At 37.4% G+C, this 20,818-nt stretch overlaps 1 protein-coding gene across 7 annotated transcripts in view; it reads left to right on the top strand.

Annotated features, from left to right (window-relative positions):
• PHKB (phosphorylase kinase regulatory subunit beta) overlaps positions 1-19,758 on the top strand; it is a 219,041-nt gene extending 199,283 nt beyond the window's left edge. For 6 of the 7 annotated variants that reach the window (XM_029925046.1, XM_029925043.1, XM_029925048.1 and 3 more), the window contains 5 exons: positions 7,355-7,489; positions 12,424-12,553; positions 15,619-15,726; positions 18,075-18,215; positions 18,867-19,758. In XM_029925046.1, the coding sequence (XP_029780906.1) occupies positions 7,355-7,489; positions 12,424-12,553; positions 15,619-15,726; positions 18,075-18,215; positions 18,867-19,004 (652 nt within the window). In that variant the 3' untranslated portion in view covers positions 19,005-19,758. Of the gene's footprint in view, positions 1-7,354; positions 7,490-12,423; positions 12,554-12,657; positions 12,721-15,618; positions 15,727-18,074; positions 18,216-18,866 lie in introns of those variants that run through there. The other variant, XR_003903728.1, reaches the window with a different exon arrangement.
• Positions 19,759-20,818: the final 1,060 nt, after the last annotated feature.

Genomic DNA, 20,818 nt, shown 5'->3' with positions numbered 1-20,818 from the left:
ACCACAAATATTTACTGAATGCCTATTATTATATACTACACCATATGCTAAAATACTTCACATATATTATCTCATCTAATCCTTTCAATAACTTTGAGGCAGGCAGTAGTACCCCCATTTAAAAATCAAGAAATCAAGATTCAAAAAGCTTAGATGACCTGTCTTAGTCAAACCAGTACGTCAGAGTGGGATTTATATGCAGATCTGCCTGACTCCAAAATTCTTGTTCTTTGATCTTAAGTACTTTGTGTGTGCTTTCACTTATGTATACTCTTGCTGTTTTCTCAGGGAGTCGGGCATTGATATTTTTCTAAAATCTTATGGCCTTTATGGTCTCTTCCACATGATTTCAACTTATGACCCGTTTTGTGTTCAGGTATTCACGTAGCAATTGTGATGTGCATTGGCTCCAGATGGTATTTGTCTTTTGTTTGTCACTCCTCTAATTTGGCATCCATACAGTTTAGCATTGTACAGTGTGAGGCACACCAAGAAGTCTGAATAGTTAGAAATTAACATGAGAAATGAGATTTTGCCCCTTTATTCATCATGAGACCAAACAAATGGAGATGATTTGGAACTGATTCTAAATTAGCCCTTTGTACACTGCAAGAAATGCATTAAGATACGATGAAATTTTAGTAAAGTAACTTGCCCACGGTGACAAGACCATGAACCAGGAATTGAACCTAGAGTGAATATCTCCAGTGTTCATGTTTCCTCACCCCCCTATTCCAGCTTTCTTGTCTATAAAATAGGGAAGCTGTACCTGCTTTGGCTTCCTCAGTGGATTGTGGGGATTCTGGGTAAGGAATATGAAGATGTTTTGCAAACCTTTAACAGTATTTCTGTGACATTCAGTAATTTGAGGTCCTCTATCTTGTGGCTTTTGGAGAACAGGTAACTCTAGGGATATCTTTCTACATGCCAGAAATCCCGAGAAGGAAGAACGTCTCCCATCCAACACACATTCATATTCTCTCCCTCTCCCTCTCCCTCTCCACTCTCTATCTTCCAGTCCTAGGCTTGCAAAGACCCTCTGATCCTGAAAGATACATTTACCCTCAAGATATCCCTTTCTACCATGGTTCTTTCTCCTTAAGAACCCAGTGCAGGGGCACCTGGGTGGCTAGGTCGGTTAAGCGTCCAGCTTCGGCTCAGGTCATGATCTCACGGTCCGTGGGTTCGAGCCCCGCGTCAGGCTTTGTGCTGACAGCTAGCTCAGAGCCTGGAGCCTGCTTCCGATTCTGTGACCCTCCCCTGCTCACACTGTCCCTCTACCTCTCAAAAATAAATAAAAGACATAAAAAATTTAAAAACAAAAAAAAGAACCCAGTGTAGATGATCCCCAGGCATTTCACACAGAAACCTTAACTCAAAATCCCTCTTGGATTCTCTGCTGCCATATGACATAGTCTCACCCCTCCATCACTTGATCTTCCCTCATGAGATACTTGGCAAACACCTGTACCCATAGTGCCTTTTTGCCACATTATCAGAAAGGTCTGGGAAAGTTTCTATTCTAGGGAGATAGACAACTTTAGTGCAGTACAGTTATTCTGTCTGTGGAGTTTTTCATGGTATCCCTCTGAAAAGAAAAAAGATCTTTTTAATTTTGTATCTTTCTAATCTATTTTTATTGTACTTTATCCTTACAGTTTTACTCAGACCTTAGCTCCCTAAGTGAATGGCTTTCTTGTATGTTAGTTTATTGCCAGAAGCAAACACATGTTTCTTTACAAGAATTTACCTCGAATTAGTCCCTAGAAGGCTTTAGTTTGCTTAATGATGAGCAAATTATTTATTTATAGGGCCCTTGAATGTCAAGTTTCTTATGAATTGTTGAATTTGTTGCACCTCTAAGTCACCACTTTGTGTTTTTTTGTGATTGCAACATGATTTTAAAAGAAAGGGGGTGGTGTTATAGAAAACATTCTTTTTTTACTTCCTTAATTAAAGCATTTCAGACTCATTCACCTCTAACTTTTTACTGTTGTTTCTCTTATTATGAATAAAGAGATTGATAGTTCAGTCAGCTTTTAATACTGTATTCCTCCCAAAATGCCAGCACTCACTAGGCTGACTGGATATAAGAAATAAGGACATTTGTCTTAGTCACGTACCCAGAACCCCTCAGCCCTATGTGTACTTTTATCTCTCTGTTTTAACCTTTCTCTCTGAGGCTTTGGGTTTGGTGTATATATATATACACCAAAATTTATTTATTTACATTACCTACTGCCTCAATTGCTTTAAACCAGTATTACCGTATTTCTTTTCTCTTTTTTCCAAGGTTAATCCTGCCAGTGTGATTTCTCAACATTGCTGCAATAGGCACTCCTGTGAGCAAAATTAACCTGCTCACAGGAATGGTATTCTAGTCTGATAATGATTTGATTTGCTGTCTCATTATTGATTTGTGCTCCAGCTTTCATGTTGGAATAGATCAGATTCCTGACAGGCCCATTACTGTAAAGACCTCCAATCAACTGCTTTCTGCTCTAGGTCTGTCAGTCAGGCTTTAGTGGGAGATAACCCCTGAGGATATACGTTATCAATCCTTTTCCATCTCTGCTTTTCATACTGCCAGGACATCCTCTGTAAGTAACTATGATTTAGGCATGTCTTGCCTTCTGATGCCCACAACTTAGTCTGTGGATCATACATCCGGTGCTTAGAGAAGGCCATTGATGTCTGAGGTACTAGACTGTAACATTGCTTGTGCTGCAAAGGAAAGTGGAGTTACTTAGAGCTCTGAGTTCCTTAGCATGGCTTGATACACTTAGTGGTTTTGTTCTTGACATTTGATATGAGGTGAGGAAGTGAGATGACGGAGCTCAGCCACCTCTATTCTGATTATTTCAGGGGTAGAGTGAGTTATTGTGCTCCAGTTACCACACAGGAAGCTCAGTTTGCCTTATGAAATTATCCCTCTCTCTGTATTGATATGCATCAAGCAGAAAAGTCCCTTCCTACAATTTTCCTATCTCCTCTTACATGGCTTAGTAAATGCTTGCAGAGAGTTATTCATTCACTTGTTTAACAGCAAACTTGGCAAACACTGAGTATCTTCAAATAGGCTTAAAATGATTATTTTTAAAATTGTTTCTTGCTATGAATCAGTGCTATTCTTTGTGGGATGTTTTCAAAAAATGTCAGCTGTCCTGGTTTACCAATGATGCCAGATTTCCGTATACTTCATTGTGTATTTCACTTTGATTGGAGCGAGTTGGAAAGAAAAATACAAATACATACACAATATGCTTCCTAACCTCACAACAAGAGAGTTTTTAGAGGGTAAGGTTACCCCTAGGACTATATAGGAATACTAGTCCACCTTTTGATACTTCTCCAGCAGCGCTGAAGAATTCATTATCCTCAAGTCAAACCTTGATACATATGAAGGTTGATCTGGTCAGTCGTGTGTATCTGCCACTTTCTCATTTGCTTATTGGCAAGTAGAGCATGTCCCTGGTTCTTTAGACAGACTGAATTTATATGGAGGTGGTCCAAGGACAACCTTCATTCTTTTGACCTTCCACATTCCTTGCTTGCTTGCTTGCTTTCCCCATTTTGCATTAAGTGCTTTTACATTGGAATTGTCAAATCAGATTTGGTGACTTTGTTAGTGGGAATGAGGATAAGAAGTGAGATGTTCTTATGCAAAGGCATTGATGCCGTTTTGTATTAGTAGTTCTAAAAATGGATTAAATGCCTTTGAATTTTTGAACTGTGTTACTCACTTGGTAATTTACTTTATCTGTCTCTGGCTGCTGTATAGTAGTTTATGTCTAAGACTTTGCTATATTTTAGTCCTTTGAAGAATTCCAAGCTAAAAAGATTAGTTTGGCTAATATTTTTGAAGGAATAGTGTATTTTAAAAACCTGACAGATAAATTGTATTCATTTGTACTGGAATGAGTGAAAAACAGTCACTTTGTTTTTTTGGTGACTGTTGGGTGCAATGTTTTCTATAATTTGGCTCACAGGACTGCTGAGATTTTGTAAACAGAAGGAAGAAGCCTGAGGGAAATTTTTATATCTCCAACTATTTTTTTAATGGTACTAAAGATTTTTAAAGGTAAATGTGATAAGTAATGTTCTGTTTTAATAACTCAAGTTTTGGAGGACTTTAGAATGTTAGCATTTAAAAATTTTTTAAGTTTCTTATTTCAGAAGAGGACACCTTCTGAAGTTAAGTGGATGTGCCTCTTGCGTACGTAATTCTTAAGACTTGAATTTAAAAGGTTTATTACCTTCCTCCAACCTGAGTCTCTCAGAGGTCAAATAAAAGGACTTTGCTAACATTTTTTATGACTCTATAATTTCGAACGCTTTTTAATATGCATTATCTTATTTGTTCCTCAAAATAATCCCATAAAATGAGCTAAACAAGTAATAATAATGTTCCCATTTGAAATAATAATTTACCAGTAGGGCACAGTTGGTAAGTGACAGAATTGGTATTTAATCCTATCTTTATTGTTTTTGCTTTTCATTATTAAAAATCTTTAATGTTTAACAATAGAATAATTTGGCATATTCCCATATGCCCTTTATTTAAATGGACGTAGGCCATTGTTAGCAATTTACAATCGCTTCTCGGCCTTTTGGCTAAGATCAAGTGTTAGCAATTTACATGTGCTGTATTTGCTTCATCCTTTTTTTTTTTTTGGCTGTAGTTTATAAAGCAAATCCCAGATAATTTTGCTTTTACTTCTCAATATTTTAATAAGTATATGTCTCTTAAAAAGAACATTTTCTCAATAATCACAATACCACTATCACACCCAAAAAAATTAGCAGTAATTCCTTTATATCACCTAATATCTAGTGCTTATTCACATTTCTCTAGTTGTCCCCATAACTTCAAAAAAAAAAAGTCAGGATCCTAAATAAGACAAACACACAGCATTAGTTGTCTCTTAAATCACTTTTAATTTAGAATAAGACATCCAACCCCCACTTTCTTTTCATGCCATTGAGACTAAAAGTCAGGTCTTTAGATTTTTAATTTGATTTTCTTTCTTTTATACTGAGTTGCCTCAAATGTAAATGTTAAATACACAAAATGATAGAGGATGATTATAACCTATAAAATTAAAAAGATAATTTTTTTTTATTTAAAGAGAGGTCCATGGAGCAGTTATTATAACTGAAATGTTGCTTTAATGGGTAATTCCATAAGCAACTTTAACATCAGACCATCCAAAGTAACTCTATCTTTGTGGCTTTTATGCTGAAAACATTTTGACTAAATACAGTTCATAATAATGAACAAGCAAAGGCATTTTAGTCTTTGGCATTAACATAGGTTTTGTCCAGCTTTCCTTTTTAACTGATTAGAGAAATAGAAATCATACATCTTTATTCTGTCACATGTTCTGTTGTTTTGTTTATTTTATTGTTTGCAAATGCTTTGTCATCTTTATTGTCTTACCAATGAGCAACTATTAAATATGTATTATTTACTGTCAATAGTCATAAAATAATACTTTTAAAAAATTATTATGTTCCCATCCTTGGGTATCTCTCATGCATCTCAGTGGTCTTCAACACATACTATGCAGTTAACTGGTAGTCTAGTTAAATTCCTAACTTCCAGAAATGACACCACAAAGAATATGGGAGACGGTAGGAAAAAGAGCAGAGAGTTGCAGCAGAAGGCAGTGAGATTGGAGCAGTCACAGAGCAGGGATCCTGTGTCCTGTGGTCTGGCCCAGCAGGCAGGGATATACGCCTGGCTGATACCACTTGGGCTCAACTGGGAAGACTTCACAGGTTTTCTATTTTTTTCCTCTGAGAGACATTAAAGGTATCCCATAAGGAAGCATCATTAGTGTTTTTGCAAAGCAGCCTTGGCAGAAAGAAGGACTTTAATCTTTTATTTCCACCCAACTTTTTCATCTCTGTACCTGTAATAGCCTTGTGGATTGTCTTTCAGAGAAGTGTATCAGGGGAAAGATAATGACATATTTGAGTGCAGTAAGTTAGTCACTTTAAATCTTTACTGCTGTAACTAGATGGTTCTCCCAGGAGGTTGGCTACATAACCCTCCTTTGGGAGACAAAGTAGCATGGGTGAATGAAGGCACATTCTTTCTAGTTGCTGAGTTGCACTGTCTCTGTTTGTTACTCAGTGTTCACCAAAGGATTTAAGGATAAAGCATAGGAATCCGCTGTGTAAAACTAATTCCCTAGCTTTTCCTAATGGTGTGTACAGTTCTGGTTCCCTAAGGCACAGTATTATTCCATGATTTTCTTTGGTTTGCATAACTGGTTTATCTGAGTTCTTTCCTCAGAATACAGTAAATGAAATAAATGAGATAAAACTGTAAAAGTACTTATTAAAAGCTTCTGGAATTAAAAAGTAAAATAACTTACCTATAAAATGATTAAATATTTTACCTTGGAAAATACACAGCACACAAATAGTACTCCATAAATGCTTGCCTAAGTAATTACGTTAAAGCTTCTTCTGCAATAAAAAAAATATGGAAAGCATTTAAATATCTGTTAAGGAATACCTTCATTAAGAATAGGTACATGAGCAGTGTTTAAATACCTATATTTGAATATCTATAAGGAAGATTCTTCTGAAATCATCTTGTTACAGTGTGTTCTCTAAGATACTAGGACGATTGAGTTACAACTAACTGCACCCTTGTGTTTCAAAGTCAGGTACTTCTCTGCACCCTCCAATCACAAGGGAATGACTGCAAAGTAAAGAGAATAGGTAAAAGTGTGTGTCCTTTTAGACAACATTTCTATAATAGCATATCTCAGCCCTTTTAAAAAATTTTTTAATGTTTATTTATTTTTGAGAGAGAGAGAGAAACAGAGCACAAGCAGGGGAGGGGCAGAGCGAGGGAGACAGAGTCTGAAGCAGGTCCGGGCTCTTAGCTGTCACCACAGAGCCCCATGCAGGGCTCGAACCCACGGACGCAAGATCATGACCTGAGCTGAAGTCAGGGTGCTTAACCGACTGAGCCACCCAGGCGCCCCTCAGCCCATTTCTTAAAATGAATTGTTTTTATCCTGTTTGTTTTTTGCATAGATCTAGTATTATGAAAATAATAGTGTAGCAGCTATTGGATACAGTATGCTTTAGTCCTTACCTATTTTCATGTTTACTACCTACCCACATATGCAAGAGCAGGACTCTTTTTTAAGAATCTGGTCATGTCATATAATCTTAATGGAAGTAATTATATCAGTGGTTCAGAAAATTCAAATGGCCTTTGGTTCATTCCCCTTTGAATGGGTCAGTGCTGGTAACAGGGGCACTGCCATGAGAAGCACGAGATGATTTCATTTTAAGAGTTATTGATGATGCTTCTCCTGTTTTGTTTCAGGTGGATCATCCATGCTATGAAGTATGAGCTACAGATCCGTGGTGGAGACCAGCCAGCCAGAGACTTGTATCAGCTGTCACCTAGTGAAGTTAAACAGCTTCTGTTGGATATTCTCCAGCCTCAACAGAATGGAAGGTAATGAGGGCCTTTTATTACCTATAGAACATTCTGGATTTATAGTAACATCATACTTTGTTATATGTATGAAATTAATAAGATAGTAAAAAGAAATAAAATGCGGCAGAGTATCAGAGGTCACCTTACTAGATAGACAGTGTACAGAGAGATACTAATTAAAATGTCTATTTCAGTTGTGATTTTCTGTTGATTTTAATTTTATGCTTTTTCAGGTATAGTTTATCAGTGTTTCTTAATTTTTATTATTTTGTGGAAACTGTAACGCTCCATACCACTTTGGACAGTTCCCTGTCTGAACCTTTGTAGCACTTACCATCTCCTCCCCACATTTTGGCTTGAAGATCTGGTAACATTATTTAAATAAGTTGCCTGTGATTCTGTCTCACTAAGTAGTAGACTATAAACTTCTTCAGGGCTAAACCATTTCATAGACTTAATTTGTACTAAGCTTAGAATAAGAGCAAAACAAATACTTGTACAATGGATTGAATTGAAGAATATTTTATTACAGAAAGAAGTTTAATTACTTAGGCAAGCATTTTTAGCACTATTTGTGTGTCTGAAATTTTCTAAGGTGGTGTAGTTATATGCCTAGAAAACAAGTCTTCTATAAAAGTAGATTTGAGCAAACAGAAAGACATCTTCGTTCTTAGAGAAGCACAATCAACATTAAAAAGATATCAGTTATAAATGTAATGCAATTCCAAAAAAATTCCAACAGGCTGTTTATGGAGTTAGACAAGTTAATACTAAGCTTCATGGGGAGAAACAAACATGCAAGAATAACAGAACAACGTAAAGGAGGCAGTTGCCCCAACAGTGAGGTATACCATGGAGCGACTGTGATAAAGCCAGTGTGATGCTGGCGCAGGGATGCGTAAGGAGGCCAGCGGAACAGAATGGGAAGGCCAGAAGTAGACCTTAGCACATATGGAAATTTAACAAGTGATAAAGGTGATGTCTCATATCACTGGGTCAAGGATGGACTTTTTAAGTAAATAATAATGGGACAACTGGATGGCCTTTTAGGTAAAGATAAAATCAAATCCATATTTTATACTATACACAAGAATTAACTCTAAATAGATCTGATTTCTAGATGTAAAAAATGAAACTATACCAGTGCTATAAGAAGACATGGGGAAATTCTGCTTTAGCCTCAGTCTGGGAAAGGCTTCTAACCATAGCTTAAACCTAGGGGCATTAAAAGATTAATAAGACTATATAAAAATTTAAAACATCATTTTGCATGGCAGAAAATAATCTCAGAAGACAGCAGAGAAACTGGAACAAAACATAGACTACAAAGAGCTAATGTCCAAGAATTCTAAAAACTGACGGACAAAGAACCAATAACCCAAAAGATAAATAGGAAAAAATATGATTAATCAATTCCTTTAAAACATAAAAAAATGGACCTTAGATATTTGAAAAGATATTTAAACTAGCTCATAATTAGGGAAATGTAAGTTAAAACACATATTGGATACCATCTCTCATCTCTCAGACTGGCAAACGTTAATTAGCATGACAAACACTTGCTGGGACCTTAGGGAAACAGACACTCTCATATGTAGCTGACGGGTACAGCCCTTCTGTATGAGAGTTTGGCAACATCGAAAACAAGTCTGCATGGATATTTACCCTTTGACTTTTAGGAATCTACTCTGAAGATGTGCTTCCAACCACATAAAAATACAAATGTATGCAATATTGTTCATTGCATCATTGCTTATAATCATAAATTTTCGAATGCCCATTACCTAAATCCCCATACATACGAGATTATTTGAATAAGCTGTGGTTCATGGACACATAGAATATGAGGCAGCGGTGAAAAAAAGGAGAGTTGTCTCAAACTGGTATGGAGTCATTTCTAGACTATATTGTTACACGAAACCAACGACATACAAATAGCATCTGTAGTATGCTACTCTTCGTGTAAGAAGGAAAGAGATATCTGCTCATTGGTATGGAAGAAATACAGGAACGTTAAGTCGGATGCTAAGGAGATTGGTTACCTTCAAGGACTGGGTGGGAACAGAGAGAAAAGAAAGGACAGCTGGGTACAGGGTAATAAGGCTGAATGGGGAGCAGTGATTCCCTGGATAAACCTTTTTAAAATAGCTCCGATTCTTAAACTGTGGTAATATTTTATGTGCCTAAAATGCAAATAATTAAAATTAATCCAAGTGGGAAAAAAACATACAAAACAATACAAATTACAAATGAACCTAACTGTGTTACAAATGAGTAAAATTCCCACCCTGAAAGGAGTAGAGAAGAAAAGAATTAACCCAAGTACTGTACATATTAGTGAATAAATTTTTTTCTCACAGAGGTAGGGATTGGTAATTTTGAAATTGCTGTATATATTGTGTAAAATATATTGTGGGTAATGAGTGCCGGATTTCTCTCTGTCAGAGAATGTAGTTACAAACAAGGGAATGAGGCAGGGTTAGAATACACCCTGTGGTGGTAGATTGAAATTGCAGATGTCAGTATGAATTCATGGTTTTCACACAGACAGACAGCTACAGAAATCAACATGGAGATGTGTGCATATGTGAGTATACGTCCATATCTTTCTTGGCTCTGTCCACTGAGACAGAAGCAGTGAAACTCCCAGAGCAGTGAGCAAACCTAGTGCCCAGATACTGATTTCTAAATACTATTTTTAAGAAGAGGAGCCAACATCCCATGGGGAAAATGGTTGATTCCAGGGCTGGGGTAGGAAAATATAGGATGAGCCTGGAGCATCTTATGGTACCAGAAGTAAGATAATGCTCCAGAAGATTATAGAGATGTGTTAGAAGGACACTGGAGGCACACTGAAGGGGGCTCAATGGCCAAAGCTAGGATAATTTGAGCAAGAAAATAAATAATAATAGTACTAAATTAGAACCCATAGGATAAATGTCCATGAGTCCATGATGATATAGATAGATAAACGGGATAGAAGGGATTCTTCCTGGTAGTAGAATTCCAATTAATACGTGTAGATGGAATGATGGAAACAGAAAATCACCATCAGACAAGTACAATAGTAATACTTGTTGCAAGAACCATCAATGGATGCTCAAGTTTAGCAGGTGGAAGTGGGGTGAGAAATGAAAAATTTGTATAATTTAAAAGTATTTCCACTCAAGATACTTTTTAAGTAACTTTAGCAAGAAAACCAGTTGACTTTACCTTATCAAACGATCAAGGTTAGCATCCCAGGTACCGAAAAGGCACAACTGTTCCAGGTATTCTTGCCAAAAATGCATAATCTAAGTCTAATCATGAGAAAACATCAGATAAACCCAAATTGAGGTACATTCAGTAAAATAACTGACATTTCTAAAATGTTAAATTTATGAAAGGTGAAAGAAAGTTGAGAAACTGTCACAGATTGGAAGAACCTAAGCGGACTTGGAAATCAAATGCAGTGTGGAGTCCTGGGTTGGACCCATGACCTAAGCAAGGACATCAGTGGTAAAATGGCATAATTTGAATAATGTTCATAACTAAGAGTATTATGTGGATGTTCATTTCCTGGCTCTTAGTTGTTATGTAATATAACAAGTCGGGGAAGCTGAGTATACAGAAACTTTGTGACTTATTTTTTGACTTTTCTGTCAGTCTAAAATTCTGCATAATAAAAAGCCAAAAAATAAAAGAGAGGCCCTCAAAAATCATTCTTCATCTCCATGATGAGTTATTCACACATTTCTACTTTGTTGTTCTAAACAAATCTCTCCTTTTTGTATTAACCATGACTATGTAGAAATCTGAAAATACCTTTTTTTCTTGTTGCCAAACAAAGGGAATAGGAAAAAAAAATCAAATGCAGAGTACTGGGTATTCAGTTTGCACACCCATTACCCAAAGTAAAACAGCACCAAAGAACCCTTACACCTCTGGGCTTTCTCTCTTTGGCACAACATGAACCTAGCCACACAAGTCTGGGCCTTCCAAAAAAAAATCTGTGCATCCAAAAACAATCCCTCATTCATTTAGGCAGTTTAAATTTTTTATTGGTCCTCTTCTATCAGAATCAAAATACCTTTTGCAGTATACATACTATCTCCTGCATAGCTATTTTCCTACCTAGAATTATTGTTGGTCATATACTTACCTTGTAGTTGATGGCACATTTCATTTGATGCCTGTTTTAATACCAAGTATAAAATATATCTGTGTCTGCTTCAGCTTTTGGAACAATATACTACTGTGTCATTTGTATGTTCTTTTCAAATTATGAAATTTCTGCATCTTTAGCAATTTGTGAATATTATATCTTGAAGATGTAATACTTAATCCATGGAAATAAGAGATCTAGAATTTTGGCTTATCACTATGGTGTGATTCCTATGATATGGAAGATTTTGTAGCTGACTTTTTAGCACTGGTACTTTGGCCATATTTAAATAGAAAAATGAATTTAAAGTTTAAAACAAGATATATTTCATTAGATACATAATGCTTTTTTGAGACTTCATTACGTATCAAATGTTTATTAAACATCTTTCTGGGAGATGTATATAGGAGTGATCAAGCCATATGATATCCATGCTTTCTTGAAGTTTACATTTTACTGCATGTTAGGATCACATGATGTTATTTCAAAATTGGCTGCTTCTGTGTTCTTAAATGGAGCTTCTTTGCATATCATTTGACCATATAGTGAGCAACCTTATAAGTTACTAGAGAATATCATTTTGCCTATTAAACTTTTTTAAATCTTGGGGATTTTCTCCTACCCTGCAAGCTCTGTTTTCATGATGAAATATTGAGTAACCTCTGTAACACATGGTAGATATGCATCATGGATGGATTTTGGCTTTTATTGCTTACCCTATTGGAACAATTAATCCATATTGAAAGCCCTTCTCTCTACCAGAACAAGCTTGTTTTTCAACTCTGAGGCATTTTCTTTTGGTCTACAGATGTTGGCTGAACAGGCGTCAGATTGATGGGTCTTTGAATAGAACTCCCGCTGGGTTCTATGACAGAGTATGGCAGATCCTGGAGCGAACTCCCAATGGCATCATTGTAGCTGGGAAGCATTTGCCACAGGTACACCCCTGTTATATTACATCATTTAAAGGGACCTAAGGGCATAGGGAATTCTTTCCCTGTCTGCATTGCAAATAACCTTTCTCCTTATCCCATTTTTTAAGAGTACTTAAAGGAAGGGTTTCCAGATACTGTCCCAGATACCTGAAGGGAGGAAATCCTGGAAAGTAAGATACCCAATCAATTGGATTGGAAATATTTTTTCCTAGTCTGAGTTACTTTAAGTTTTGTGTCCCTCTATACAAAACCCTTGCTTTACCGAATGAATATTTTGCCTAAAGACTGTGTTTAATAAAAAAAATTTCTTATACTATTACATTTCACATGTTTCAGGGAGGCTCTGTGGTTAAAGGAACCATGTGCCCAGACCTTTTGCCACGCAGCTTTTTCTTGTTTATTTATTAGTGAACTTGGGGTTTCTTAGGTTGGCATTACTATGAATGGAGGTATTTCTTTACGAACGGTGATAGTGGGCTAGTGCCTAGGGGACCTCACAACTGGTAAAACATACATTCAAAAGACAGAACCAAATCAGAACTACGAAGCAAGGTGACTTAGTAATGCTGTGGATAAGGAAAGGACCATGAATTTCAGTGAATGTTAAAAATGTGATAACAGTAGATAATCATTTAATTTACTCAAGATGCAATTTATCTTTGGTCCAAATGAATTAGTGCCCCCTCCTTCAGATGGTTTCCCAAGTTGTATAAACTGGCCTGCTTCTTTGATTTGATTATTTTATGGAAACTGACATCTAACTCATTCTGCTTATACACAAATGTGAATAATTAAGCCTTTTGGAAATGGAGTACTATATTTGTTCTTAGTGTTGAAACATCAACCTAATTATTTTTGATGAAGGTCTTTATACAAATATAGTATTCTTAAATACACATACCCGCAGTCATTTTGTTTATATATACACGGAGTGTTTCTGGAAGGACCCACAAGAAATTGGTAGCATTCTTTTCTTTGCCTTGGGGAAAGGGAACTAGTGAGAGGGCAAGGGGTGGGCTTTTCACTGAAAACCATTTTTAACCTTCCAGACTTTGAACTATATGAATCTACGACTTATTTTTTTAATGAATGAAAACTGTTAAAAAGTATTCTTTATCCTATTAACAAACTACCGAGTGGTTGTATTTTGTTGCCAGTATAGGTGCCCTATTCCTTTCCCAGATACTCTGCGACCATGTGTAGAGCAGCACTGTCTCCTGTGAGCAGAGGACAGTCCTGCATCATTCATGCCGTGCTCCTTCCTGTTGGGTCTGTGTCTGCGTACAGTGGACTAGCGCAGTCTTTTGTCAGCTGCTTTCCCAGTCCCCAGTAAGACCTGCCAGATTTTCATCTGATTGTCTGACTGTCCAGCCACTTACACTTTGTATCCTCTCTTCGTTAACAGCAATAACAGAAGGTGCGTGTTAAATATTTTTATATTCCAGGCACTTTCCTAGGTGCTCCTTTAATCCTCACAACAATATTTTGGTGTAGGTACTTTCTTATTCCCACCTGACAGACGAGGAAAATGAGGTCCAGCTAACTGGTTTTCCCAAGGTCAGACATCTAGGAAGCAGCTGACCTAGAGTGTGCTACCTGTCCCCTGGAATTTGACTTCTAGGCCTTTTGTCTTCTCTGCTACATGGCCTACCATGTGCTTCCAGAGAGTGGGAAATAAAGCAAGCTTGATGTTTCTAGATTTATCATAGTTGCACAGTAGCTAGGTCGACTTTTCAAATGAGGTATATTAAAAGAAAATTGATATGAAACCATGATGGGATTTTTCTTTCCTTCTGTAGCCCTACTAATCCCATTGCTGACGTCTAAACAGTTATAACTACTGTTCAACAAATGGGCTTTACTTTCCCCAAATTAGGTATTCCTTGCAAACACTAATAATCTGTTAGATAATATTGAATATAGAATACTATAGATGGACCATATTGAATTATAAGGCCGACACGTTATTACACCATGCCAAACCACTTTGCTGTCATTTAATTTCAAGGGAACACTCCTGCTGGGTCCCCTTTGGAATAGTAAGTAGATACACATTGTTCTGAGGCTATGATGAAGTTCACTGTAAATCATTACCAAGGTAGAAGCAAATAAGTATGACTCCTCATTTCTGCAGCTCTGGTAATAAGTCTGGTGACTCCATCTGCTTTACAACATACTGTGTCTCTCTCTCTCAAAAATAAATAAACATTTATTTTTGAGAGAGAGAGACACAGTGTGAGCAGGGGAGGATCAGAGAGAGAGGGAGACAGAATCAGAAGCGGGCTTCAGGCTCTGAGCTGTCAGCACAGAGCCTGACACAGGGGCTCAAACCCACAAACTGTGAGATCATGACCTGAGCTGAAGTCGGCTGCTTAACCGACTGAGCCACCCAGGCGCCCACAAACCTAACATTTAGAGCCTTCCCTTCAATCCCTTGAGATCTAGCCACCACGCCCAAATTTGGATTTGGATTTGAGTTTATTTGCTGCTTTCATTTGGTTTGTAAAAAGTGAATGGAAGACCATGCAATGCTTTTGTTTTAAATAAAATATAAAGGGTAGAGTAAATTATCTTAGTTTTGCTCTTTTCTGTGTTTTCTGGCCATTTCTACATGTAATGTTGTTTCTGCTTATTTGAATGCATTTCTGTGCTGCCGCTCAGAAGGGATCTGCCACAGAAATGATGTAAATTCAGTAGCAAGTGACTTACATGGTAAAGTGTGACAGCAAGCATAACTTCTTGTGTTAATTCTGAGAGCAATATATACTCTATTTGTTGTCTCAGTTTTTGGCTGTTCCTTTTGTGTATTGAAGTGGATTTCCAATATAGCCCCTCTCCCTCAACATTTGTGTAGTGAAGATAACCACTTAGAACAGGAGGTTTAATTTATCATAGTAGTCAGCTTGTTGGCTTCAGTAGTTTGACATATAAAATCCAGTCATAAAGCTGAAAATGCCAAAGTTTATAGAAACTGAAAAAGATTATTGATTAGAAAATGAAATCCTTCTACTAAGTGGAAACCGCAGTGTAAGAATGCAGCATGTTAATATCAAGTTATTTTTTTTCAGCAACCAACCCTGTCGGATATGACCATGTATGAGATGAACTTCTCTCTCCTTGTTGAAGACATGCTGGGAAATATTGACCAGCCGAAGCACAGACAGATTGTTGTGGAGGTTTGTATTTAGAAATGTAGATTGCTGAAGAAATGCCTTTCTCTGTTCCTTGAAAACTAAGAGACCAGGAATTCCACTCCTTACCTAACCTGGTCTTCCCTAGTTGAGTCTTGAAGGATGTAGCCATCCTTGACTCAAGTCAAACCTCTTAAATCCCTCAGTGTAAAAAGACTGTCCACCTTTTCCAGTCATTTACTTGCCCTTCAATCGCAAGTGCATTAACGCCACTAAAAAACAGAAGTGACCTTATCCTATGCTTTAATTTCAGTTTCTTTTTCTGTTTAGAGAAACAGCACATGACTACTCTACAAAGATTTAATAGTTCAGAAAATTACAGAAAAGAGAAATTCCCCACAGCCAGTAGCAACAGATCATTGGTGTTAATATTTTGAACAACACCTTTACAATCATCCCTCTGTGAATAGAGAAGACATGTAGTTTTGTGCTGTATCATTGTTTTATATAAAGTTAAATATTAAAATACACACATGTCCATGCACGTGTATACACGTGCTCTTTTGACATTCCAAAACACACTGAATACATAGAGAATCCCCACAATGAATGGACTTAATATATAGCTCGTCTTCACTTTGTCTCTTTCTCTGGGAATGTCTCCATCAGACTTTGTGTCTCTTGTGAGTAGGTAACATGTGTTAGTGATACAGAAGCTCTTAGTAAGTGCCAAACTGGATGTGGTACCTGAGATGCAGTGTGTCTGGAGCTACAGCCAGAGTTGAGTGAGATTGAGTCTTATCTCAGATGTGCCAGGATTCAGAAACAGTATCAGCAGCATGTGAGAAGTCAGGCAGACTGGGGTCAGAGAGCGATGGGGTTATTGGAAGGGTGAATGCCTTCCTTGTGCTGTTAGCATTCCGGTGTTTAGTGCCCAGCATCGGGGACCTCCAATGTACATGTAGGTCCTTCTTGTTGACCAAAATGAGGGTCCCTTTGCAGAAGAAATTTTTCTTCAGAACTAGAGCAACACTTCATATTCTTCTGGCTAAAGCTCTGCCCCAGGATCTTCCACATTGTGACACCTGGATTTTTCTGCAAATGTTTTCTTTGGTTCTTTCAGGTTCTGTTTTGGAAGCATTTAGATAAAGTACAATCAGGAAGAATCCCAAATTTGGAATTATGAGGTCTTTTATCCTGTTCCATGTGCAAAGTAGGAGCCATAATTATCATCAGAAAGTCTTTACCAAGCATTGTGTACTCAGACACAGTCTTTGCATATAACAGTTTGTCATCTAAAATGTTACTGGGGTGCCTAAGTGGCTTAGTCAGTTAAGTGTCCAACTTTGGCTCTGGTCACGATCTCGTGGTTTGTGGGTTCAAGCCCTGCATTAGGCTCTGTGCTAATAGCTAGAGCCTGGAGCCTACTTTGGATTCTGTGTCTCCCTCTCTCTCTGCCCCCTTCCCACTTACACTCTATAAGCAAAAGAGACAGAAAGAGTTTGAGAGAGAGAGAGACAGAACACAAGTTGGAGAGGGCCAGAGAGAAAGGGAGACGCAGAATCCAAAGTAGACTCCAAGCTCTGAGCTCTCAGCACAGGCCCGACATGGGGCTCAAACTCACAAACTGTGAATTTATGACCTGAGCCAAAGTTGGACACTTAACTGACTAGGTGACCCAGGTGCCCTAAAGAACAAAAAAATGTAAAATGAATGTTACTACTTAGGATGAATGTATGAAATAGACAAACAATAGGATGATGCATTAAACTAAGACATGCAGACCAAATAGTACTCATACCATAAAGAGGTCAGAGTTGGGTGTATTTTTTAAAACAACCATCCCCTGAGAAACTACTGTGATGTCACAGTATTATGCTCATTTTAGGGTTCTGGGCTCCAAGTCATTTGATCATGAGCCATTTGATCAAAGTCTCCACTGAACTTACCTGCCTTCTTTGACTTTGCTGCCAACCACCTCTTCTAGGGCATCTCTGCTCCACTGGACACTGGTTTTAGAGTCTTGTCACAAAGATTAATGCCCAAAGGCCAGGATGTTCAGGCACTTTGGGTGAATTGGGCACTATGTACTATAGGCAGGATTAGGAACATCATTTTTCCTAGTTATTAGTTTCATTTAAGTGACTAAAAACATTTCTGCTCAGCTACAAAGATATACACAATGAAAAAAATGTGCTGTTTCCAAATAGAACTTATGCTACTAATTTTTAAGATTAGAAAGATTCCATTCACAATGGTCCAAAAACCCATCATTGTACGAACACATTATGGAGTACGAGGATCATCCATCAATCTGACTGAGATGAAAACATGTCCGGGCTGTGTCGCTGTTATGGTTCATATAATTGGCTTTCAACGTCTGTCTCTCCTAGTTACTAATGGTTGTATCCATTGTACTGGAAAGAAACCCTGAGCTAGAATTTCAAGACAAAGTAGATCTAGACAAACTGGTGAAAGAAGCATTTCATGAATTTCAAAAAGATGAGAGTCGACTAAAGGAAATTGAAAAACAAGTAAGTAGATAAAAGTCTTTGGTAGAGTTTTTTCATTGTCTCCACTTTTCAGAGTATCCCTAATCTCTTTATCGTTTAACTTACAAAACAGATTTATAGAGTGCACAATGTAGTCCTCGAGGGGCCCGGAGGAAGTCCGACTTATTTGAGGAATTAGTGGTATGTTTTAGTTACTTACTAGTCAATTCGGCTATGTAGCTCTGACCAAAAAGAAAACTAGGAAGACATAAATTTCCTTTATATAGTTAGCAGTTAAAATGTGTTTTACCAGAGAGGAGCTGTAGATTCCAGAAGGCTATAAAACTAAATTCTGAGGAGGATGGGAATGTGTAACAGGCTACCCTGGTGCAGTGTATACTACCTAATGTAGTCCCTTCCAGGCTCACTGTTTAGTATTTTATGCTCATCTGTAAAAAGGTTCCCTAAGTAAATAAAAATTATCAGCAAAGAGGAGAATACTAAAAACATATGTCTTTGTTTTATATGCTGAGAAGACGCCTTAGGAAAACAAAAGAAAAGCACAAGAAGATTCTATTTTCCACAAGGAAGTCTTTCTGTGAATTTATTTTCCCCCCTAGGCTGACACTGATTTTACCTGTCAACTCTTTACAAACAAAAATCAAATGACTTGCTTGCTGTTTTCCTTTGTAGGATGACATGACTTCCTTTTACAACACTCCCCCACTGGGAAAACGAGGAACGTGCAGCTATCTGACAAAGGTTGTGATGAATTTGCTGCTAGAAGGAGAAGTCAGACCAAGCAATGACGACCCTTGTCTGGTTAGCTAGTGAAAAAGGTGTATGAGGCTCTGTTGAGACGTGTTTTCTAGTAGTGTGTTAAGTTTTGTGTTGACGCTTAGTTCAGACTGCCATTAATGGACGGGCTGAGGATGGTTGCCACATCCTTGCCAGAGCCGCTGGACCTCTTGCACGCCACAGCCTATCTAGTGGTAAGAAATGCTTTAACTAGATGGGAAAAGTTCTACAGATTATTATGCCAACAACAACAATAATCCTTACTGAATGATAGAAATAGTTTATGAACTGAAGGTTCACCACTGCATGTTTTATGATCAAATAAATCATCAAAATGAGCCTTTGCTCTCTGGACTAAATTCCCACCTTACTGCCATTGAAATGAACTTTCCAGCTAGTGATGCATACGGGAAATGAAAATATATTGAAAGAATGGTGAACTTAACTTAGTGGCATTGTTATACTAAAAAAAGATATTAAAAATCATAAAAGCAAATCTGTCAGCTAATGTTTTGATTCTCAGAAACTGCATTGTTGATGATATTTTAGTACACAGAGCTATTGTACAACTTTTACCTTGTAAACATGACTATAGTTTTGTATTTGTGCTGACTTTAGGGGCTGGACTAAAATAGGGTGTAATCTATACCTGATTAGACATTTTTCTTTGAGCTCTTACTAAAAACATGGCATGCGTAAGATTTTTCAGAAGTATGGACTGTTAACCGAGTTTTTACTAGTAAAAACAAAATTGAAAATTATTAAATTTTATTTCTGAATTAATGAATATATCTGGACACATCTTTTTGTTCTCATGTCACAGTATTAAGTTCATTACTCCTGAATATTTCCATTTAACTGACCTGGAGATAGACTGGAAGAGAATATATGGTACCCACCATTACACATATTTTGCTATGAAATTTACTTAAGCAAACTTTAATAAAGATAGGAAATAGATTAAACATTTAGGTTTTATCAGTTTATTTCCTTACTGAATGTTATAGTACAGCCTATGAATTTGAGCCATGGACCCAAGGAGAATCATTTTTCTGTTTTTTTGTTTTGTTTTTTAATAATTTATTGTTAAATTGGCTTCCATACAACACCCAGGGTTCATACCAACAAGTGCCCTCCTCAGTGCCCATTACCCCCTGACCCCTTTCCCCCACCTCCCCATCACCCCTCAGCTTGCTCTCTGAGTTTGAGAGTCTCTTTTGGTTTGCCTCCCTCCCTCTCTGTTTGTAGCTTCTCTCCCCCTTCCCCAATGGTCTTCTGTTAAGTTTCTCAAGATCCACATATGAGTGAAAACATATGGTATCTGTCTTTCTCTGGCTGACTTATTTCACTTAGCATAATACCCTCCAGTTCCATCCACATTGCTACAAATGGCCAGATTTCATTCTTTCTCATATACAAGTAGTATTTAATTGAATATATAAACCACATCTTCTTTATCCATTCATCAGGTGATGGACATTTAGCCTCTTTCCATAATTTGGCCATTGTAGAAAGTGCCACTGTAAACATTGAGGTGCATGGCATGTGCCCTATGCATCAGCACTTCTGTATCCCTTCAGTAAATCCCTAGCAGTACTATTGCTGGGTCATAGGAGAGTCTACTGTTAATTTTTTGAGGAACCTCCACACTGTTTTCCAGAGCAGCTGCATCAGTTTGCATTTCCACCAGCAGAACAAGAGGGCTCCCGTTTCTCCACGTCCTTGCCAGCATATAGGGAGAATCATTTTCCTGACCATTCAGAGTACCACCTGAGAAGTGAAACTTGTTACACCAAAAATGCAGCCCATTTGTAAAGTTTTGAAAGGACCTAAGAAAGATAGGACAA

Source organism: Suricata suricatta, chromosome 16 (assembly GCF_006229205.1).
Source record: "Suricata suricatta isolate VVHF042 chromosome 16, meerkat_22Aug2017_6uvM2_HiC, whole genome shotgun sequence".
Lineage (NCBI taxonomy): Eukaryota > Metazoa > Chordata > Mammalia > Carnivora > Herpestidae > Suricata > Suricata suricatta.
The sequence above is the reverse complement of the archived record's forward strand: the minus strand, read 5'-3'. Positions and strand labels throughout refer to the sequence as shown.